Source organism: Indicator indicator, chromosome 9, assembly GCF_027791375.1.
Source record: "Indicator indicator isolate 239-I01 chromosome 9, UM_Iind_1.1, whole genome shotgun sequence".
NCBI classification, from domain to species: domain Eukaryota; kingdom Metazoa; phylum Chordata; class Aves; order Piciformes; family Indicatoridae; genus Indicator; species Indicator indicator.
In genome coordinates, this window is record NC_072018.1 from 991947 (window position 1) to 1016155 (window position 24209).

The window sequence follows — 24209 nt, forward strand, 5'->3', positions numbered from 1 at the left end:
GCAATGGCCAGCATGCACAAACCCATCACATAGCTGTGCTAATTAGTGGTCTGGGGAACTCTTCCACAGTGAACCTGCCCCTGACCAGGATGCAGCTCAGTCTCACAAGAAATGATGAACTGCACACAGGGTTGTCCTGGCTGACACCATCGGCTGCATAGCTCCTTTAGAAACTCTCCAAAGCTGTTGTCACTAACATCCCATAATGTTAATGGATGTTTTTGCAATGGCACACTTAGCTAGGTTTTTCAAAGCCAGCCTCCTAAATGCTTAGCTCCTGCAGGCAGGATTTCCCCTCAGGCAAGCATGTGCATGGCTGAGGAAGTAAGGAAAGAGCACATTTTTTAACCTAGCTTTTCCTAAAGCCAGGCTGCTTCCTAATTCCATAGCTGTGAGAGAATCCTGGAATGGCTCAGGGTGGAAGGGACCTCAGAGCTCATCTACTGCAACCCCTGCCATGCCCAGGGACACCTCTCAGCTAGACTCAGCTGCTCATCCAAGGCCTCATCCAGCCTGGCCTTCAACACCCCCAGGGAGGAGGCAGCCACAGCCTCCCTGGGCAGCCTGTGCCAGAGTCTCACCACCCTCACAATGAAGAACTTCTCCCTCAGCTCCACTCTAACCCTGCTCTGCCTCAGCTTCAAACCATTCCCCCTTGGCCTGTCTGTAGACACCCTCATGGAAAGTCCCTCTGCAGCCTTCCTGCAGGATCCCTTCAGCTATTGTAAGGCAGCTCTGAGGTCCCCCTGGAGCCTTCTCCTCTTCATGCTGAACACCCCCAGCTCCCTCAGCCTGGCCTCATAGACATAATGAACTCCATGGGTCACACCTTCAGGTGTCCCTTCAAGAACTGCTTTCCAGGCTATGGTCTCATCTCCAGATAGCTACAGACAGCTACAAAGAAGGTATTTCAAACCAGAAAACCCTTTGTGGCATACAGATATTTCCTTAACCTCCCCAAGTTCAGCCACAGCAAGCGCAGGGTCTCGAACCTAGGCAGAATAACTCATTGCACCAGTACAGGTGAGGGAAAGCAGCTCTGGGGAAAAAAGACTTGGGAGTCCTCATGGACAACAGGCTGACAATGACCCAGCAATGTGTTCTTGTGGGCAAGAAGGCCAATGGCAGCCTGGGATGAGTTAAGAAGAGTGTGGCCAACAGGTTGAGAAAAGTTCTCCTTCTCTACCCTGCCCTGCTGAGCCTCATCTGGAGCACTGTGTCCAGTTCTGGGCTCCCCAGTTCAAGGACAAGGAGCTACTGGAGAGCCACTGAGCTGCTGAGGGCACTGAACATCACCTTGTGAGGAGAGGCTGAGAGCCCTGGGGCTCCTTAGCCTGGGGAAGAGCAGCCTGAGAGGGGATCTTCTCCATGCTTATCAATATTATTTGGTCTAACTTTTATTATCAAAACTGTTTGGTCTAACAGCTGTGCACAGGCAGATGTTAGGTTATGGTTGGACTTGATGATGTTTTCCCATCAGGTGATTCTGTGACAAATAGCTTTACAATATCTAAAGGGTAGGGGGCAAGAGGATGGGGCTGGGCTCTTTTCAGTGGTGCTCAGGGACAGGACAAGGGGCGATGGACACAGACTGGAACCCAGGAGGTTCCACTTGAACTTAAGGAAAAATTCTTTGGTGTGAGGGTGCTGGAGCCCTGGAGCAGGCTGCCTGGAGAGGTTATGGGGTCTCCTTCTCTGGAGAGTTTTCAAACTCACCTGCACATGTCCCCGGGCAACCCACTCTAGGTGACCCTGCTTTAGCAGGGAGGTGGGACTAGGTGATCTGCAGAGGTGTTTCCAAGCCCTGCCACGATGTGACTCTGTGGTTCTGTGCTCCCTTGAGAGCTCAAGGTAGGTTAGAGGTGTTCAGTAACTTACCCAGTTTGAAGTGCAGCACTCCCAGGGGTCCTCTGTCAAATCTAACCAACAACAGATCATGAACATCTGTGCCATCAGCACTGGCAGGTGGAACCTGAGGAGCAGCCCACTGGATCTGGATGAGGCTTCTGGGCACCTCAAAGTGTTTGCTGAACTGCAGAGTGGCCTCAGGGGAATATTCTTGTGCCAGGAGCTGGATTTTAAGCGGGGACAGCGCGGTGTCGAACAGCTGCAGCTCCCCCTGAGAGCTGCCCACCACCAGCAGAGCTGCAGAAGGGTGGCAGGCGATGGAAGCAGGCAGCAGCTCTGCTCGGGCCAGCACAGTCACTTGGCTGTAAGCTTCGTAGAGGACTAGTGAGGAATCTGCGCAGCCCAGCACCACTTTGTCTTCTGTAACATCTCTGCAGCAGCTGATGGCCTTGGCTGGCAGTGGTATCCTGGTGACTGCCACACACTGGAGTTTGCTCCTGAGGCACCTGTAGAGGCAGCTGTCAGCCATGGGCTCTTTGTCTGCACAGAGGGAGCACTCCACAGTGTACACCTGCTGAGGCTGGCTCCTGCTGAAGCCAGCAGCCAGGGGGTCCCACTCTGTGCGGACGTAACTCAGCACCTGAAACACATCCAGAGGTGCTGCTGGTCACTTCTCACCATGCAGCCTGACTGAGGAACAAAAAGGCACAGACTGCAGAGGCTTTCTCATGGCTCAGTAAGCTGAAACAAACACCCTTTAGACATGGACTTCTAAAATCCACTGGCTTGGCTCCATTTAAAAGTCCTGCACTCTGCTCTGAGCCATATTTTTCTTTTGTCCAGGCTATGCAATAGGTTAGCAGAAGAGAAGATGAAAGGGGATGGTAGTAACAGTGTTGGTAAGAGGAGATGAGCAGCTGAAATTCTTGCCAGTGAGGGTGGTGAGATGCTGGCACAGGTTGCCCAGGGAGGCTGTGGCTCCCTCCTCCCTGGAGGTGTTCAAGGCTAGGCTGGATGAGGCCTTGAGCAAGCTGGGCTGGTGGAAGGTGTTCCTGTCTATGGGTTGGAACTGGATGATCCTTTAGGCCCCTTCCAACCCAAACCATTCTGTGGCTCTGTGAGCAATCCAAGAGAGTAACTGATTGTTCACAAGCAGGGTGGGGGAAGATCCCAAGTTTCTAGAAAAATGGACAATAGGTTACTCTGAGCATGACGGAGAGAGGACTTCTGTCATCTGTCCTTGGCTGTGGTAACTCAAAATCCTACACTGCAGAGGCAGAAATTGTGGTATGTTTGAACACAGTGCCAAAGGAGCATGTGAGAGATGTTCTTGGATGCCAAAGAGCTTCAGATGCAGGAAAAATGGATCTGTGAGAGTAGAAAAGGGGAACCATTTAGGGGTACTTGAAGGCTGAATGCACTGGAAGAAGAACACAGGGGCAGAGCACTACACAAAGACAGCAGGTGGCAAAGGGCAAGAATTTGTAGTGTGGAAACTGGGAAGTACCAGGAAGTGGTGGTGGCAACAGAGGACATCAGTGATGATTCCTGCCCTGGGTGAGAGGTGGTGTACAGGACTTGAGCTGTGGGAGAAATACCAGCTGGAAACCAGCTCCAGACCAGTTTATGTGAAGCTGTTCCTCTGAAAAAGAAACCCAATGTCTCAGGAGGAATGAGATCAGTGGGAGCCAGTCAGAAACTTGCTGCTGTTTGTTCATGCAGAACTAAAGAGTTGAAAAGAAAATGTCAAATGGAGCCAAACCCCACCCTCAGGTACATCCACAGCATTCTTCAGGCTAGGAACTACAGCTGCTGACCTGCCACTTGATTTTGGAAGCCCCTTCTTTTGACTCCAGGTGGTATGCAAGAGCCATTGACATGGAAAGGGGAAACCAAGGTGATTAAAAGGCAGAGAGAGGGTGAGAGGGAGGAAATCTGTTTCAGGCTGAAAACAGAAATGGTGGCATAATGTTAAAGCAGCTTCAATTTGATTTCCACAGATCACAAGAGCAACTGATGACATAATTAAGCTTTTTATCCTGCAAAGGATTCTGTGAAATGAAGATTTTATTTTTTTTTTGGCCTACCACTCATCACTTCAGAAGCAACTGATGAATTTACAAAGGAGTTCTTTGGGCTGTTGATCAGACTGATGAGGATGTTTTGTTCTGACAGTTTACTCATGTTGTCAGCAAAAAGTTTTCTCATTCAAATGAAAGAAAAAAAAGATTGCTGCAATTCTGTGGCTGCAAATCAGTTGCCAGTTGCCACAAAAAGTCTTAAACTGCTCCTCTAAAATGAGTAGTTAGGGACATGCAAAGATCCCCTTAATGCAGAAGCATCTAATCCAGGAGCCAGGGCAACCAACCTGTGACAAACAGGTGAAGGAATCCCACCAGAGCAGTGAGCAGTGGAAGTACAAACCACAGAGAGGAAATACAACAGCAAATTACTTATAGAGCCTGTAAAACGTTTTCCTCACCTCCACCATGCCCTCAGCAGTGACTCAGCCTCTGCAGCTTGGCATTTATGTCCAGTGGCTACTGTGCAGGTGCTGGAACTGCTGAAATGTGCAGCTTTGGAGGGTGTGTTGAGTTGCATAGCAAGGAAACCTGTAAAGGAGGTTACAGTGGACAAAGGATTGCTGTGACCAGAGAGTGCACTAAGCCCCAAACCAGACAAGGTGAAGTGTTATTGTTCTGCAGTTTCCCCTCAGAGCCTGAACAGAGACCCAGGTTAGCTGCCTTTCAAATACGTGAAATAGAATTCTTGCCCAAGCAAGTCTTCAAAGCTTCCATAACTTCAGTGAAATGAGCCTTGAGGCCCTCTGGGACTCAGATTTCTGTCTTCCTGTGGCAGGTTTCAATGCCCTGCATTATTCATCTACATATTTTCATCCAAACCCAGTGCTCCTCTCTGAGCACCTCCTTGTAAGATACAAGGAAGTCCTGGAGAGCCCCACGATTACCAAAACTGTGAGGAACAAAAGACTGAGCAGATTGTCAAACTCTGAGCAGTCACTGGCCCTGAAGGTTAACACAACAGAAAAGAAAAACACACAACATATGCATTTTACAGCTGCATAGGGCTGACTGCTGGAGACCAGCAAGGAAAACAGACACAGCAGCTGAACATGAGCCAGCAGTGTGCCCAGGTGGCCAAGAAGGCCAATGGCATCCTGGCCTGCATCAGCAAGAGTGTGGCCAGCAGAGGCAGGGAAGTTATCCTGCCCTGTACTCAGCTCTGGTCAGGCCACACCTTGAGTGCTGTGTCCAGTTCTGGGCTCCTCAATTCAAGAGAGATGTTGAGATGCTGGAAGGTGTCCAGAGAAGGGCAGCAAGGCTGGGGAGGGGTCTGGAGCACAGCCCTGTAAGGAGAGGCTGAGGGAGCTGGGGGTGTTTAGCCTGGAGAAGAGGAGGCTCAGGGCAGACCTCATTGCTCTCTACAACTACCTGAAGGGAGGTTGTAGCCAGGTGGGGGTTGGGCTCTTCTTCCAGGCAAGCAGCACCAGAACAAGAGGACACAGTCTCAAGCTGTGCCAGGGGAGATTTGGGCTGGATGTTAGGAAGAAATTCTTCCCAGAAAGAGAGAGCCATGGGAATGTGCTGCCCAGGGAGGTGGTGGAGTCCCCATCCCTGGAGGTGTTTTAAAAAAGATTGGATGAGGCACTCAGTGCCACGGCTTAGTTGGTTAGAAGGTGTTGGGTGATAGGTTGGACTTGGTGATCTCAAAGGACTTTTCCAACCTGGTTAATTCTGTGATTCTGTGAAATGTTGCCACCTGAGTTCCTGAAAGGTGGCAAGCAAACCAAATCCAGCTCCTGATTTGGTTCTGCCTTGTAGGACAAAACATTGCTCACTGCTCTGAATTGCTAAGCAAGTAAAAACTTGGGTTTTGGAAGGCCTTGAGATGAGAAGCTCCCTAGTTTCACATCATTCTGAGAGGAAACCCTTGAAGCCCAGGGAGGGCTGGATGCTGCATATAACTGGGGTTTAAAGCAGGGAAAAGTTCCTGTAAGGAGAGAGAGGCTGCTAGCTGCAGAACAGCAGCTTTGACACCGTGTTCAAAGAAATGAGGTTTCAAGGCAACCTTTCTGGACAGCACTGTTCAGGCTGTGGCTGAAAACAAGGGAAACTTCTGTCCTCAGATTGGCACAGACAAGCTGCCTCTCATGCACCACTGGCCTCCTGCAGCAAGAGCACCAAGCCCTGTGATCTGCTTTCCAGTTATGCTGCATGTAACTGGGATGTGGCACTCTGAAGGGGATCACAGAGGATGTTCTTTCCCAGTTGAGAGGGAAGAGTTGAGCTCCTCTGGCAGAAATCACTTTCATGATTAATACTTCATGAAGCTAACTGGAAAGAGACATCCAGCTACAGACACCTGTCAGGAAGGCTGGGATCATGCTGTTGGAAGAGAAGGAGTCTTAACACTGGCCTCTTCTTCCTTTCCCCAAGAAGGTGGCACTCCACTCCCTGCCAAGGCTTCTTCTGCCTGCTGAGCAGCCACATGCCAGGAAATGCTGGGCACAGTGCTCTGCTTGGAGGTGTCCCTGCTGCCTGCAGGGGGGCTGGACAAGGTGACCCTTGAGGGTCCCTTCCAATCCAGTGCAATCTGTGACTCTGTGAGTGCTGCAGCAGTGCAGGAAAGGAATCTGCTGAGCAGCATGACCAAGAACATGACAACAGCAACACATTGGTGTGGGGAACAGGGAGGTAAAAGCTGGAGGCACTGCTGTGGAAGTGGGTGAGACAACCCTGGGATTTGCAGAAGAGGGGACAGGGCAGAGGATCTTAAAAGACAGAGCCATAAGCTCACAGAGGGGGTGGCTGGGATGATGCACTCACCTTGGAGGGCTTTCCATAAACCCTGATCTAAGCACTTAGCCTGGGATTTCAAGGGAGGACTTCTGGAGTTACTCTGAATGAAGCAAAGCAAATTACTGTCTGTTAAATAAATGATAATTAAACTAATCATTAAAGAGAGGGGATACTTCCCTTTACTTTGCTCTGCTGAGACCTCACCTCCAATCCTGCCTCCAGTTCTGCTGTCCCCAGCAGAAGAAGGACACAGAGCTGCTGGAGTGAGGCCAGAGGAGGCCACAGAGATGCTCCAAGGGCTGGAGCATGTGGTTCAGCCTGGAGAGGAGAAGGCTCCAGGGGAACCTCAGAGCTGCCTTGCAATAGCTGAAGGGATCCTGCAGGAAGGCTGCAGAGGGACTTTCCATGAGGGTGTCTACAGACAGGCCAAGGGGGAATGGTTTGAAGCTGAGGCAGAGCAGGGTTAGAGTGGAGCTGAGGGAGAAGTTCTTCATTGTGAGGGTGGTGAGACTCTGGCACAGGCTGCCCAGGGAGGCTGTGGCTGCCTCCTGCCTGGGGGTGTTCAAGGCCAGGCTGGATTTGGCCTTGAGCAGCTGAGTCTAGCTGAGAGGTGTCCCTGCCCATGGCAGAGGTTGGAGTAGATGAGCTCTGAGGTCCCTTCCACCCTGAGCCATACTAGGATTCAGTGAAAGTCCTTTTAATTCTGTGACATGTGTGCTCCAAAGCCATGATAATTATGTTTAAATCTTGTCCACATCCTTTGTGGCTGTTTCTCTTATGGAGGTGGCAGTCATGCACCCCAGGAGTCTGGCCCCCTGGCTGTACCAGGCTGTGCTCTGCACCAGCTAATACACAGCACGAGGGACACTAGCCATGCCAAGGGCTCAAACCCTGCACTCAGAAATCCTAACAATCCCAAGCAGAGGAATCCTGAGTGGGTCCAGAGGAGGGCCAGGAAAATGATCAGGGGGTTGGAGCAGCTCAGCTACGAGGACAGGCTGAGGGAGCTGGGGGTGTTCAGCCTGCAGAAGAGAAAGGTCCAAGCAGACCTTAGAGCAGTCTGCCAGTACCTGAAGGGGCTACAAGAAGTCTGCAGGGGGCTGTTTACAAAGGCCTGCAGGGACAGGATGAGGGAAAATGGTTTGAAATGAGAGCAGAGCAGATTGAGATTGGATGTGAGGAAGAAGTTCTGCAGCAGGAGGCTGCTGGAACACTGCAACAGGTTGTCCAGAGAGTGGCTGGGATCCCATCCCTGGAGATGAACTCAAGGTGAGGCTGGACAGGGCTGTGGGCAACCTGATCTAGTGGAGGATGTCCCTGCTGAGTGCAGGGGGTTGGAATGGATGAGCTTTGGAGGTCCCTTCCAGCCCAGCCCATTCTGTGATTCTGTGACTCTGTGAATCTGTTCTGCTTCGTAAGCAAGGGGCCTACATAATGCTGGTTAAAAGACTTACTTTCATTTCAAGTTTGAAGGAAAGAGCAGCACTAAGCTGGGGTGGGCAGCATCACCCTCCTCAGTGAAGATCCTTTGAACACTTAAAACTGAAGTATTTTGCATAGAGTGCTAGGAAAGGATAAAGTCCATGTATCAAAACAAGTCAGAGTTGTAACCAGTAGTTCTTATGCAGAAAATTGGCTTACCAGGCAGATTAAAAAAAAAAAAAGAAAAAAAAAGGAAAAAAACCCAAAAGCAACAGAGAAAGCAGCTTGCTGTGTCTGAATTGTGTGGCTTTCAGATGAGAGGAAGGTTTGATTTCTGTTCTGGCTGTTAAAAAGCTGCTTGTTTAATTTCACACAGGGAGGCTCCAAATCACAGCAACACCTTCAGCAGCAGCGTGGAGTGGGAAGTGCAGTGCACACCAGAGTGAGAGAGCTTCACAAACAGTCTTCTGAAGCTGGAAACCAAACCAAACCAACCAGAGGGATATGGACATGCTGGAAGGTGTCCAGAGAAGGGCCACCAGGATGAGCAGAGGGCTGGAGCACCTCTCCTGTGAGGACAGACTGAAAGAGTTGGGGTTGTGCAGTCTGGAGAAGAGAAGGCTCTGAGGTGACTTTCTTGTGGCCTTCCAGGATCTGAAGGGGGCTCCAAGAAAGCTGGGGAGGGACTTTTTAGGCTATCAGGTAATGACAGGACTGGGGGGAAAGGAATAAAGCTGGAAGTGGGGAGATTCAGGCTGGATGTGAGGAAGAAGTTCTTCCCCATGAGAGTGGTGAGAGCCTGGAATGGGTTGTCCAGGGAAGTGGTTGAGGCCCCATCCCTGGAGGTGTTTAAGGCCAGGCTGGATGAGGCTCTGGCCAGCCTGATGTAGTGTGAGGTGTCCCTGCCCATGGCAGGGGGGTTGGAACTGGATGATCTTTGTGGTGCCTTCCAAACCGGACTGATTGTGTGATGATTCTACGACCCCCCCAAGCCTTTCCTGAACCCTCTCTAAACCACAGCGGTCAGCCGGCAGCTCCAGGGTGCTGGTTCGGCTGCTGTCCTCACAGCCCCATGTGCCATCTGCACTTCAGATCTGCAGCCAAACTCTCCTCTGCTCTTCTTTCCAAATGTATCATCGTCGTCACCATCACCTTCATCCCATGGCATTCACTGAACTTTTAGCACTCCCTGTGACATCCAGGGTTTCACATTCTTTGCTGTGAGAGGCATCTCAGCTGACAGAGGGTGGGAGCTTGCCCCACTGCCGCAGTCACTGCAGGACAGCCTGCTGGAAGAAGATCTGCTGTGCTTGTTTCACAAGCTTTGAGGCACAATGTGGAAGCAATAACTATGAAATATTATCTCTTGGGAGAAAGAAAAATGATGTGCTCTCTCAGGCAAATTTATTTTTCTGCACGAGATTGAAGCCTAATTGTGGTGATTTGCACTAACAATAACCAGAGTGAAAAACCAACAGGGCAAAGGGAAGTGCAAAGTGCCACAGGACCTGAGCCCTGGCAGCAGCAGCAGCAGCAGCTGCTGCTAATTTCTGTTTGCAGAAGAAAGTCCAAGTTGATCTTCACATGACTTTCTCCCAAAGCACTGAATCCGAGGACGATTTCCCCTCAGATCCTATTTATTCACAGCAAATTGTCTGAAATGATTTCTGGAAAATTTCTCTTCTGAAATCAAAACAGCAGCATCATCTCTACAGGGAGACAACTCAAATAACATCCCTGATTGCTAGTAGCATAACAAAGGAGACACAAACAAGCCCCACAGAATTAGATGGGTTAACTGGAGAAGTGATGAGTTTACGGCCTGCAAGAAAGCAGACAAAGCTCCCACAGACAAAACTCCTGCAGCAACCTGCTTGCATGTACACAAATGCACACCAAAGTCCTGTGTCAGACAGAAAAGCACTTTTATGCCTTCAGGGGACGACTCCTCATCAAATCTTACAGCATTCAGCAAGTTAAACACTGAACTCCAACTAAAAAATGGAGTCAAACAAGTCAAGATTTGCAAGGAGGAAGAAGTTATTTGGGGTTTTAGAGGAACGATGCCTGCCTTTAACCTTAGTAGGAGCAAAGGCTAAAAGACAAAGCCACACAGCACGACTCCAACCAAATGGAAAGTGTATTTAAGAGGTGAAATACACTGCCCCTAGGAAGCTGAAGGGCTGCCTCAGCACAGAATGCCCCCACACTGCATGTGCAACACCAGTGGCCCCACTGCAGAACGGCTGGTGACAGGCTGGCAGGCTGGCCTTGGGCTGCAGCAGGGGAGGGCTAGGTTGGACACCAGGGAAAATTCAGGTTGGACTTGATGATCTCAAAGGCCTTTTCCAATCTGGTTAGTTCTGTGATTCCTTTGCTGCAAGAGTGGCCAGGGATTGGCACAGGCTGCCCAGGGAGTCACCTTCCCTGGAGGTGTTCAAGAAGCTGTAGATGTGGTGCTTCAGGGTATGGTTTAGTGGTCATGGTAGGTAGGTTATGTTTGGATTGGATGATCTCAAAGGTCTTTTCCAACCCTAATAATTCTATGGCTCCATGACTCTGTAAATGGTCAGGCAGTAGGAGAGGCACAGCACCCTGCTTACAGAAGCTCTGTGTTTTTGTGGTGCCTGGCTTGGAGTCTCTCTTTAGAAGCTGTATAGGAACACTAATAATGCTGCTCATGCTTAAGCTATCAAATGACCCTCAGAAGTTCAAAGTGTTAAAGCTCCCCTCCAAGACTCTGTGGGGGAAAAAATATACCTTGGTCAATTGCAGGCTGGGTGTTGATGCTGCTTCTAGAGCTGCTGGGTTCTGAGGCTTCCCATCCATGCATGGAATTTAGTCACTGCCCATGAGGAGAAACCAGGCAAGAAACCAACCTGAAGAGCACTGTGTGTGACGTGCTGGTGCACAAGCAATGCCCGCAGGCAGAGTCCTGAGCCTCACACAGCAGCTCCCTGAGCACCCCAGAGGCAAGCAGGGGGAGCAGAAGGCCTGACACCCAGAGAGGCAGTTTGTTATCTTTAGCTGGCCATGCTTCCCAGAGCCTTGGAATTCTGGTTGGTGTTCCACTGACAAACACAGGGCAAGAGATTCCAGGTGAAGAGCTGAGAATTAAAACAGCCAAGCAGAGGTAAAGAACCCCAAGAGGGGGAGCAACTCAGCAGTTCAATTTGGCACTTCTGCTTCTACAAACAATCCAAAAATCCTTCTATTCATATAACAATATGGCTGCAATGGAAAGGATAAGGAGTTTAGGCCTCAAGGCTCAGTGAATGCTTATTATCATGATGGTGTTCAGCACCAGTGATGTGCTTGGGACTATACCAGACAGCCTCAGCCCTGAGCAATTTAAAGTCTAAACCAGAAAAAGGATCACAGAGCCATGGAGTCACAGAATTGCTCTGTCTGGAAAAGACCTGCAAGATAAAACAAAGATGCAGAGCAATGCTGCAATTTGGAATTCTCCCCATAATATGATAAAATGAAACTGAGCCTGAAATGAGTCTCTACAAAGCATCTCAGAAAGCATGAGCTGGCAAACTGCTAGGTTGGCATTGAGGAGCTTTCTGGAGGCCATGGGAAGAAACAAAAGGCATGGGAACCTTGCTGTCAGAACCAGGACATAGGGAAGCGATGGAAGGAAATAAAATCTGGACCAGGATTAGCAGGATGGAATTTCAGAATATCAGAGTGGCACAGGGAGCAGGTGGAGAAAGCTTCCAAAGAGCAGACACAGGTTTTAGCTACCAGAGTCATTTTTCTGTGTGATTGGGCATAGCTGCAGGGGGAACTGAGAACTGCAGGTGTGTATCAGGCAGAGGAGAGACATCACTCAAAGATGACTGCTAGGTGGAGATAGGTCGAATAAAAACAACTACAGGCAGAACTCCAGGGGATTTATTCTGAAATTCTGCAGGGACTAATGGCTCAAATCAGAAAGGAAAACTCTCTCAACCACCTTCTCTCTTTTGCTTTAGAGAATATCCCCAGATAAGAAACCTGAAGGAACCTTACTCCCTGAAATGAACGTATGAAGTACAACTCACTGGAGTGAGTATTACTTAGTAAAGGAACAGTTGCAAGACACCCAAATGTGTTCACCTCCCCTAATCAAAGAGAGCAGGATGTTGTTTGTAAGAGCAGCTTATTCCAGAGTGTTATCTTCCCCAAGGGAAACATCCTGGAATAGCTACTCCAAAACAGCTACTCCACAGCTGATCCTCCCTTTGTGCTCTTCTCCCACCCTCACTGCCTTTTTACCCCATATTAGTAGTGGTTTAAGCTAAACTGAAACAAACCTGCAAACACAGGAGCATCTCTAAAAGAGGTTAGTCCAGAGCATCTTTTACATTTTCATCTCAGACTCCAGCTCTTTTCAGAGGAAGCCCAAATAGCTTAATTTTTAGAGTTTTTCACTTAACAGAAGAAACTGGATACAAGCCTTCTTGAACAGAGGAACTAAAAATGGAAGAGGCAAAATGGAAGCATCTGCCTAAAAACAGGAAGCTAAGCAAAGTGCCAGGAAAACGTCAGCTTGTAGTCTTGTCATAACTCATGCATTCCACTTCCACCTGCAGATGAGGAATTTGGACTTTTTCTTTAAGGAAGAAATTGGTCCCCAATGCCATCAATCCTAAACAGCAGCAGTTGAAGCAGCCTCTGGGCCCATCTAGAATGTTGTAACAAACCACAGACACAGAATTGTCAGGGTTGGAAGGCACCCCAAGGATCATCCAATTCCAACCCCCCTGCCAAGGGCAGGTACACCTCACACTAGAGCAGGTTGCCCAGAGCCACATCCAGCCTGGCCCTAAAAACCTCCAGGGATGAGGCTTCCACCACCTCCCTGGGCAACCTGTTCCAGTCTCTCACCACCCTCGAGAGGAAGAACTTCTTCCTGATCTAAATCTCCCCTCCTCTAGCTTGGCTCCACTCCCCCCATTCCTATCACTCCCTGACACCCTAGAAAGTCCCTCCTCAGCTTTCTTGTAGCCCCCTTCAGATATTGGAAGGCCTTCTCTTCTCCAGACTGAACAACCCCAGCTTTTTCAGCCTGTCCTCATATGAGAGGTGCTCCAGCCCTTAAAAAACTTAAACCACTTCAAACAGATGTCAAATGCCCATCAGTGAACACAGCTGACATCAGTCAACCATTGAAGATGATGGCATTAGACAAGCACAAGGCAGCTCCAGTTTCCAACTCAGAGTTTGCCAGTGGTGCTCCCACACTTCCATTTTCAGTGTTGGCAGCTCCAAAGCTGTTCCACTTCACTGACCTAACTTTCTTGCTCCATCTCTCAAACTGCCAGTTTTGAGGGGAAAACAGCAAACATACCCAGCAAGGTGCTTTCTTTACCAAACATCAACCCTTTGTCTATGAGATGAGAGTTGCTGCTCTCCCTTTCTGATGGTTTGTCAGCACATCTGTTCTTTCCATCCCTCTTAAGCAGCCATGAGGATGAGCAGAGGGCTGGAGCACCTCTCCTATGAGAGGTCTCAGTCTGGAGAAAAGAAGGCTCCAAGGTGACCTTCTTGTGGCCTTCCAGTATCTGAAGGGGGCTACAAGAAAGCTGGGGAGAGAGTTTTTAGGATATCAGGGAGTGACAGGACTGTGAGGAATGGATTAAAGCTGGAAGTGGGGAGATTCAGACTGGATGTGAGGAAGAAGTTCTTCCCCATGAGAGTGGTGAGAGCCTGGAATGGGTTGTCCAGGGAGGTGGTTGAGGCCCCATCCCTGGAGGTGTTTAAGGCCAGGCTGGATGAGGCTCTGGCCAGCCTGCTGTAGTGTGAGGTGTCCCTGTCCATGGCAGGGGGGTTGGAACTGGATGATCCTTGTGGTGCCTTCCAACTCTGACTGATTCTATGACTCTATGATTCTTTAGCAAATCTGAACAGATCCCACAACAACAGAGTCCAGCACTTTACCTCCAATTTGCCATGTGCACAGCCTAAAAGCAAGAGGTTGGCTCTGTCCCTTTCACAGGCAATAGGAGACCAAGGCCATGCTCCATCACTAGCTGCTGACCACCAGCACAGGACCATATCTTGCGTACGGTTTATTGTCAGGTGACGTTTCATCCTTCTACCTTCTGGCCCAAGTGTATCAGTGTAAGAAATCTGATGGAAGAGAAAAAAAAAAGGCAGGAAATACTTGAGGTCATGAAACAGCAGAGTAGGAGCAAGTGGGGAGCATTTGCTTTGGGTGTGTGAAGGAGAAGTGCAGAGAGGCAGAGAGGTCTGCACACGCAGCCCTTCACGGGGGCTGGCTGCGACGTGAGAAGCATTGACTCGGCCAGAGAAAGCCCTGCTCATACTTTGATCTGCGGGGAGGGGATTGGCAAGGAAAGGAATGTGAGTTAAGAAGGAATTTACTGCAATGACTCCAATCAATACCAAAATGTACAGTCATGGTTGCTTGACAGCATCGACCTACAGACAGGATTTAAGCTTAGCCATATTAAATGACAAGTTCTGCAGAGCCGTCCGGGGAGCTGAGGCTGGTGGTTAAGACATAATCAAATATTAAATACATTCTACAGCGTTTGAGCAAACATCTCTCTTTCTTTTCCCCCTCTCTGAAGTAAGGCAGCCAGCTACAACCCCTGCTCTGCAGGAGAATATTCACTGCCTCTGCATAATGTGGCTGAGCCACAGCATCATGCGTAAAGTTTATGCAGCTCCTGAGAATTGCGCCTCTTTCTCGTCGAGGATTTGTGGAATTTATTATTCAAACTCCCTTATTTTGGAGCAGGGTGATTTGAAAACATGAGCAGTGCACCATCTGGGTGACATATGCCAAGGAAATATAGATTGCACCGCATTTCTGCTTAAGGAATTAATGGAAGGTTGATAGCTAAGGGGAAAAAAAAAAACCCCAACCCAAACTATCTTGCCATTGCTGGTCAGCAATAATCGAACCACTTTCTGGGGATTAAGCGCATGGCTAAGCCTACTGGACCAGACACTAGCAAAGGGCAGGGGGTCTTCTTATCAGAGAAATGCTTCTGGAGCCAGTCTCACTACATGACAGATTGCTTTCATATTCCTGTCTGCAAGGCAACAAAGGCTGGCAGTAATGCGATAATGCCAGAGTGCAATGGGTGTTAAGAACCCGCCGCATTTATGTATTGTATTTAGTAAATAATCAGCCTCATCCAAATTGTGATCTCACCACTCAACCAAGGCCATTAAAATCAAGGTTAATGCTTTAATAATCCTCTGCTGGTTTTTATGTAGTCAAAAAGAAGCCTTTTCTATTTGCATGGTCATAATATTATTGACCTCTTCATCCCCTGAATACACATCAAAAGGAGCTGAAATCAAAGTAATTACCAATGTTGTTCTCTCATGGTAAACATTTAACTCCTTCTACCGTCTCCTCCTTCAGTAAATTGAAATGGATTGAAAAAACCCCAGTTGGGAAAAGCTCACCAAAGGTCAATATTTTCAGAATATCCCACCTTTTACTTGTTAAAACACTCTAAAATGTAAAGAGAAAACATACATGAAGTTGCCAGGTAGCTGCTACTGGGATCTAAACCCCATACAAATAGTTAACTGGGTGCTATTATTACTTCATTAGGATGGAAGGCCATGAATGTTTGCACAGATACTCATCAGCCCTGCATGGCAGTGTTACCTGTTCATCCTTTCACATGGAATAACAGCCACACATCTTTTGTAAACCTTTCTGTCCTGGCAGACTCAAACCTGGGCTAGTGCTATTGAGAGAAGGCAAAAGGTAAGCGTTGGGTTTATCCTGTGCAGGGCTTCCAGACTGCAATGTTCCTTTGTTTTTCCAAAGTGGAAATAAGATCCAAGGTGGTACCATTTAAGAAAGAAGCCAGAAAAAGGAATTCTTCCATTCAGGTTTGTATTCTGTTAAACCTCCAGCTTTGGGGTGAGTGTCCAGCTGCAGGAGAAAAGCATGGCTGACATGTTTACAGCACCCAGACTGTCCAGGACTGCCTGGCACTCCCTGACAATTCCCTGACAACTTTGCCCACCATGCAGATGGAGGACACTGAGTACTGTGAAGTTGCTTCTGTCCAGGTAGCAAAGAAATGAGGATGTTCACAGGACAGCAATTTAGTTGCATTGCTCTGGACTGCAAACGAGCACCTGCCTCATTTCAGAGCTGGGAATGGAAGCCCAAGGCGGCTGTGTGCATTTCCCCAGCCTACGCCGAAAGGCAGAAGCAGAAATGAAGGCTGCAGCCAAATGTCCTGGATCTTAGCTCTGAGTTTTAATCCTACGGCAGTTCCACAACAGTGCAAGCTACCTTCCAACTCCATTTCTCTTGGAAAACAAATCAGCATCGAGGAAGTGTCCTGAAGTGTGCATCGTTACAAGTTTGTACATCTGCAGCGGAGAAGTCTTTGGTTTCTTTTGTTACTGCTGGCAGTGGCATTAATATTGCCTGTGTCTGATCAGAGAATCACAGAGTCACAGAATGGGCTGGGCTGGAAGGGACCTCCAAAGTTCATCCAGTCCAACCCCTCTGCACTCAGCAGGGACATCCTCCACTAGATCAGGTTGCCCACAGCCCTGTCCAGCCTCACCTTGAATATTTCGAGGCGTGGGGCCTCAACCACCTCCCTGGGCAACCTGTTGCAGTGTTCCAGCAGCCTTCTGGTGCAGAACTTGATCTTCACATCCAATCTCAATCTGCTCTGCTCTAGTTTGAAGACATTGCCCCAGTCCTGTCACTACAGTCCTTTGGGGACAGTCCCTCTGCAGCCTTCCTGCAGCCCCCTTCAAGCACTGGCAGGCTGCTATTAGGTCTCCCCAGAGCCTTCTCTTCTCCAGGCTGAACACTCCCAGCTCCCTCAGCCTGTCCCCATAGCAGAGGTGCTCTGACCCCTGATCATTTTTGTGGCCCTACTCTGGGCCTGCTCCACCAGGTCCAGATCTTCTGGCTTTTGTAAGCTTGACCAAAACCAGCCATGAAGAACCCTAACTCAGTGCAGAGAGCTGATGCAGTATCATTTCAGCAGTGAATAATAATTTCTGCTGGCTTACACTGGTGCAGTTTTGAAGATAATAAAAATTATATTTAGCTGCCTAACTGGGAAGCCTCACACAAAAGAACATTCAATTAAAAAATGCAAATGCCTTTTTTTTTTCTTTATGGCTGGCAAAGAAATAATCCGTAGTGATTCCCACTGATTTCAAGAGAAAGCAAAGTTAACACTAAACGTGGAGGCGTTTCTAGAAGCTCAGCTGTGTCAGCAAAGGACTGAACATAACAACCCTATTAAGGAGAGCAGCAGATATTTCTGGTTTCCTAGGGCAGAGAGAGTTTTCCTTGGATTAGGCTTTCCTTCTTGCCCAAGTAAAAGATGCCATAAGCATTGGGTCCAAAACATACCCAGCAGGACTCAGAATGGAAATCTGTTCTCTAAACCAATTAAATAAGGTGCTCTGCCTCTCAAAATTAAACGAGGAAGGCAAGTCCTCAGCTCACCACAGCTCCTTCATTAAAGTTTGGTGCTATTAAAAGCACACCACAGCTGCTGGTAAAGCACAGCCTTAGCAAGCAGCAGGGGCCAGGCAGGAGCAGCCATCATTTCCAGGGAAGGGACGTGGTGGCTCGGTTCCTGCTGAACAGTGAACTGTCTCAAATCCACCTTACAGAGCTTGGATCAATCTCGCAAACACAAGGCGCTGCTGAAAGGAGGCCCTGAACTGAAACAGCCTGGAAAATGGATGAGATATTCATCCTAGCAGAAAGCATTTCTGCCCAGCAAGTTAAAAGGTGCTGTGGCAAAACTGAAATTAGCCACAGCCTTCCACAGCTCATCTTGCAGTCACCAACTTCTGCGTGTGCGGAAGAAAATCACGGAGGGGCTGTGGAGGGGAGAACATTTGCGAGCAGGAGATTGTTTTCCTTAGCACTTCTCCAGCCTGAAACACATGCAAACCCTCCCTCTTGCTCACTCCATCTTGGGCAGAAGGTTAGTTCTTCCTCATTCTTGCAGCAGATTGGCTGCAGCCCCTTTCCCACTCTGCCAGTTCAAAGTTAATTGCCTCTGACTGATTATTTTTTCATAGCGCTGTAGCGCCGAGCACTTTCACCTCAGGTCTGCTGCTGCCTTCATGCCAAGCAGCTTATGGGTGAGAGAGGCTATGTCTACACAGACACATCCATCCCAGACTTGGTGGAATTCATGGAGGAACAGGACAAGAGGTAATAGCTTTGACCTGGAAGACACCAAATTTAGGTAAGACTTGGGAAGAAGTTCCTCCCCTTGAGGCTGGTGAGGCACTGGCACAGGTTGCCCAGAGAAGCTGTGGAGGCTCCACGCCTGGAGGTGTTCAAGGCCAGGTTGGATGGGGCCTTGAGCAACCTGGTCTAGTAGGAGATGTTCCTGCCCAGGGCAGGGGGTTGGAACTGGATGGTCTTCAAGGTCTCTTCCAACCCAACCCATTCTGTGATTAGGATGAGCTGGTTGCACTGAAACCCAAGCTGGGTAGCTTAAAGCCAGCTCAGCTGTCTCTAGACCACCTTTCAGTGACTGCTGTGCACACCCAAAAGAGAAGGGTTTTAGTTTTCACTGTGTAAGCAGTGAATTAAGATTCGGAGTCACCAAGTCACTTGCCTAAGCTTTGTCAGTGGTGTGAAACTCAGCTTCTTTATTCTGAGTCCCAGCTCAGTGGCTTTGTTGCCAAACCAACTCTCCCAACAACACAGTGACTGTAACTAGAGGGAAAATGAAGGTTTCTGCCAAGAATTACAGCAGCTGCCTGAGTTCTTGCCCCTTCCTGAGCTCCTGTATCTCAGCTGAGCCATGGTGTGTTTTCAGCCCACAGCAAACAAGAGGTAAAACACATTAGCTGAAATCTTTTACACTGAGGTTTACCATTACAGTTTTGGCTTCATGCTTGTTAGATGCTGAGAATGTGCAAAGGGTCAGTCACTGCTGCTCAGCTGACACAAGGTAAGCTGCTAAGCAGGGGCAGCTCAGCTGTGTGGCTGAGCCCTTCACCTCAATGCAGTAGAAAATTGGATCCCTCTTGGCACAGTATTTTCCCTCATAGGCTCAGAATGTCATGCAATTTTGTTTGACTGCCATTTTTAGGATCAGAGCTGTTCTGGTCAGTTAGAGGAAGGTTTGCAACCTGTGCTGCTCCATGGCACCAGTGAGCACCAATGGCTGGTATGGTTAAGTTGCTGCAGTGCTTACAGTTCCCATTGACAGCTCTACCTTCAAGTCCAAACAGGAGAGCTTCTCCAGTCTCCTGCTGACATCAGCAGAATCCACCCTCTTTGCAAACTGAATGAAGCAGAGCTGGTTATGGTCCTCAAACGACAAGATGATGAAATTGTCTGTAAGAACAGCTGAAAAACAAACAAAAATTTTCGCCACTGTCATACCTGCTCCTAATAACCAAACAAGTTACTCAAGCCTCTGCTGAGACATTGCAAAAGGCCTTTCTTCACAAGGTGGCATCTTCAGTATTACACTGAAGCCTCTGTAATTTCCTGAAAGCCATCAGTGTGTCATCCTGCCAGGACTTTCTTGGAAATCGGGACTACTCCCATTACGCAGATCTGAATAAATGAGCTCCTATCAAGTCCCCACTGCATTCAGATACAAGTTTTATGCCCTTCCACATTCATTTTCGTCTCGGTTCAGCCTTCAGTTTTATCTTTTATTCAATCAGACCAACATCCACCACTCTTTGGGAAATGCACACAATACAGCCCAGCTTGTGTCAGGGATGAGCAATGCAAATCAGTGCTTGAGGTGCAACTGGCATTTTGGCCTTGTAAGGTTTTGGGTGCTGCTGCAGACACCAAGGGGGCTGCTGCAGACAGGCTTATGCTTTACCCAGAATCACAGAATGGGCTGGGCTGGAAGGGACCTCCAAAGGTCATCCAGTCCAGCCCCCTCTGCAGTCAGCAGTGGCACCCTCAACTAGATCAAGTTTAGAGAGGTTATGAACTTGTGGAAAGCTTCACACGGGGGCACCTGAGCAATACAGGTAACCAGGATGGCACAGACTTCCAGATGGGGTCTGGAAGAGAGCAGTGCTGCTGTTATCATAAGGGCTTGCTAGACCACAATAGTTCTGTATCAAAGTGATTAACTAATGAGACAATGACAATGGCTTAGACAATAGAATCTAGGGGGTTAGCCAAGTGTTACCCAGTAATTCAAGCAGTGCCCACCTTTAAAGAGAAGTGATGGAGTAACTAGTACCAGGTCACTGAAGAACTGTTGCTGAGAATCAGCCTGAGAGCAAAGCTAGCAAGCTGTGTGCAGAAAGCAGCCTCAGAACCCTCTGCTGAATCCCAGCTTCTTAAATGTGTTTTACAGATCCTTAAGTAGCCTGGCAGTGTAGGTTTACATAGAAGCACTGACAAATGGCTACTCAGCTTCACCTTGCTTTAGTCTGATTTACACCTAGTTGCCTTTTCCAGCAGTCAGGTACTGGCACAGCTCTGAAGTATCTGGTATGGAAATGCTAAAGGGGAAAGAGTGAGCCAAACAATGGCCTTTGAAATGTAACATGGACACTGGCTTTTGAGAAAGAAAAAAAACCCAAATGGGGCTGAACTATCTGACTTGGTACCTTAGAAACTAGAACAGGATGCTCAGCTAGACTCAGGTGCTCAAGGCACCCTCAGAAAAAGTCCCTCTGCAGCCTTCCTGCAGGATCCCTGCAGGATCCCTTCAGGTACTGGAATGCAACTCCCCCTGGAGCCTTCTCCTCTCCAGGCTGAACACCCCCAGCTCCCTCAGCCTGGCCTCACAGCAGAGCTGCTCCAGCCCTTGGGTCATCTCTGTGGCCTCCTCTGGCCTCACTCCACAGCTCTGTGTCCTTCTTCTGCTGGGGACAGCAGAACTGGAGGCAGGATTGGAGGTGAGGTCTGAGCAGAGCAGAGCCAAGGGGCAGAATCCCCTCTGCTGCCCTGCTGCCCACACTCCTCTGGCTGCAGCCCAGCACACAGCTGCCTGCTGGGCTGCAGGAGGGCACTGCTGGCTCCTGGGGAACTGCTCAGCACCCAGCACCCCCAAGCCTCTTTCTTGAGGGCTGCTCTCAACCCACTCTGCACCCTGCCTGGATTTGTGCCTGGGGCTGGCCTGACCCAGCTGCAGGACCTTGCACTTGGACTTGTTGCACCTCTTGCAGTTGGCACTGGCACACTCTCAAGCCTGTGAAGATCTTTCTGGATGGATCTCTGCACTCACATGGCTGCTCTGGGTTAGAATTACAACACCTCCTGAGCCATTTTGGCACCCTGCAATCCTTATCCATTTCTGTACAGACCCATTTTATTTTTATAGGGACTTCTTTTACAAAACATTGAATTTCATGTGGCTAGTTTCAGAATCACAACCCTAATTCTGACCTAGATTTGGAAGGATGTGCGTGCAATTATGTGAGTTAATTTATTCCAGGACAACATCATGTTGTGGTTCTCCCACAGGGATAATTCAGTGTAAAAATCTGTGTTTTGAGCACTATTTGCATGGGTAACAAAACTATTTTCTTTTGGTGGTGGTGAAAATAAATCCCATATTGCAGTGACAGGTCTGGAGGGGTTTGCTTTTACTGCACAGGAGCAGTCCCCAGCAGAAGAAGGACACAGAGCTGTTGGAGTGAGGCCAGAGGAGGCCACAAAAATGATCCAAGAGTGGAGCAGCTCTGCTGTGAGGCCAGGCTGAGGGAGCTGGGGGTGTTCAGCCTGGAGCGGAGAGGGCTCCAGGGGGACCTTAGAGCTGCCTTGCAATAGCTGAAGGGATCCTGCAGGAAGGCTGCAGAGAGACTTTTGCTGAGGGTGTCTGGAGACAGGCCAAGGGGGAATGGTTTGAAGCTGAGGTAGAGCAGGGTTAGAGTGGAGCTGAGGGAGAAGTTCTTCATTGTGAGGATGTTGAGACTCTGGCACAGGCTGCCCAGGGAGGCTGTGGCTGTGTTCCCTCCCTGGGCGTGTTGAAGGCCAGGTTGGATGAGGCCTTGAGCAGCTGAGTCTAGCTGAGAGGTGTCCCTGGGCATGGCAGGGGTTGGAGTAGATGAGCTCTGAGGTCCCTTCCAGCCTGAGCCACTCTGTGGTTCTATGACTGTCTCCCACCTGCAGTGTCCAGCACTAACAAGAGGCAGGCTGAATTAACTCTTCACCGTCAGGCTGAGCCATCATGTTCCACTTCTAGAGCAGTATGCCAGAGCCATAGGAAAACCTACTTGTTGCTTTATTATTCCCTTCCTTCTAAGCTTTTCCAGTCATCCAGTGTTTTGTAAAGCATTATTTGTATTTCTATGCTATGTGAAGCCAATGTAAGGCAAGAGAGGTATAATTTAATTACATACTTATTATTTATTGTTTCAGAAAGAGCATTCCAAATAGGTTCTACAAACAACTTCCATCTGGGTAGACCTTAGCTTCCCTGCTTTTTGCCAGCTGAGAGCATGAAATCCTCTCTCTGGAAATCATGGCATAAAATGGCTGAGATGGAATTGGTAATCTGGTAAGGTAGTGGAGTGAAAGCAGGAGTGCAGACATTGCACCCTGTGGATTTAAAATGAGGTTAGGGTTACAGTCTTGGCTACTACAGAGTCTTCATTCTTGTTATCTTCCCAAGCTACAATACATTGGTAAGGAAGGATTCACAGCACTGCAGCTCTCTGCAGTAATCAATCAGGCCAATATTCAGTAGATGCCTGGATATGGAGAAAAATAAATCCTTGAGGACCAAAGCTAAATCCAGCAGGGATTCTTAGTGAAAGGATATCCTTTGGGGCTGCTTTTTAAGAATCTGGAAGAGGATGGCTGGAAAGGAAATGCCATGCCCTTGCTGATACAGGTGCCAGGAGAGCTGGCTGAGGCCTGAGTGGAGCTCTGTGAGGGAGACACATTGGGAAAGCTCCAGTTGTGTCCTACAGCTGCTGAAAACAGGAATATTCTCCTAAGCCTTCTCCTGCATTAAGTTGAAACTTTATTTTCAGCAGTCACTAGCTCAACTCTGAGACTCTGGAAACTGAGAAACAAAACCTGCCCCTAACTAAGGTTATCCAACCTTTCCTAAGAGGTAAGTATTTAATGACAGCTATCCCATGGCATTAATCAGCTGGCCAGCATTCAGCCCTGTCCTCATGGCACATTCCCAGTGATTAAAACGTGTGAGAAACTGAACTTTGGAAACCCATTCAGCATTTGACAAGCCTGAAAACTTTGATGTTAAATATCCCTCTTCAAGTGTTCTTAGTCCTGAGGGTTGTAACTATGGCATTACATGCAATTACTTGTTGTGCTTGCAAGTCCCCAGTGGCAATAATTAGTCTACCTGTTGACACACTGTTTTCTCTACTCCATTGTTAATGTAGGCAATTGATTTACACTTGGGTGTAATTACCATCGCTGATGGTGTCGGAGATGAGCTTCCCCACCAGGGTCTTGTCAATCATCACTTTCTCCAGCTGTGGCCCAGAAAGGCTTAGGGACACCAAGACACCTGAGTGAAAGAGGAGCTGCATCCAAAGAGTGAGAAAACAAGACATCAAGAAGCATTAATAAAGTGAAACGTTCCAAGGTACAGATTAGCAGCTTCCATTACACAGCAATCTCACTTTCAGAAGGACAAAGACAGAGTCCTGGGTGGTGGGGAGATGTCTCAGGCTGACTCTGAAAGCACAGCTGTAACACAACACTGAATCACTTGGAGACAAGAACTGTAATTGCTGGGCACTTGAGGAAGGTGCATGCTGAGCCACCAAATGGTGCAGAAAATGTGCTGGATTATCTGGAGGAGAGGAAAAATTCTGGAGGAGGTCAAAATTGTGTCATAGATTGATAGAATGGTTTAGGTTGGAAGGCACCTTCAAGATCATCCAGTCCCAACCCCTGCCATGGGCAGGGACACCTCCCACCAGCCCAGCTTGCTCAAGGCCTCATCCAGCCTGGCCTTGAACACCTCCAGGCAGGAGGCAGCCACAGCCTCCCTGGGCAACCTGTGCCAGTGTCTCCTCACCCTCACTCCGAAGAATTTCTTCCTCATCTCCAGTCTCAATCTCCCCTCTCCCAGCTCAAAGCCATTGGCCCTTGTCCTGTCACTCCCAGCCCTTGTCAAGAGTCCCTCTCCAGCTCCCCTGGAGCCCCTTCAGGTACTGGAA

The 24209-nt window shown here is 48.7% G+C and overlaps 1 protein-coding gene across 1 annotated transcript in view; it reads right to left on the reverse strand.

Moving 5' to 3' along the window:
* The window catches only part of WDPCP (WD repeat containing planar cell polarity effector), a 150443-nt gene that overhangs the window by 98709 nt on the left and 27525 nt on the right, over positions 1-24209 (reverse strand). Inside the window, exons 6-9 of the mRNA XM_054383733.1 lie at positions 23453-23567; positions 19301-19434; positions 14019-14210; positions 1879-2488 (exon numbers count right to left, since the gene is read on the reverse strand). Coding sequence (XP_054239708.1) covers positions 1879-2488; positions 14019-14210; positions 19301-19434; positions 23453-23567 — 1051 coding nt within the window. The remainder of the gene's footprint in view (positions 1-1878; positions 2489-14018; positions 14211-19300; positions 19435-23452; positions 23568-24209) is intronic.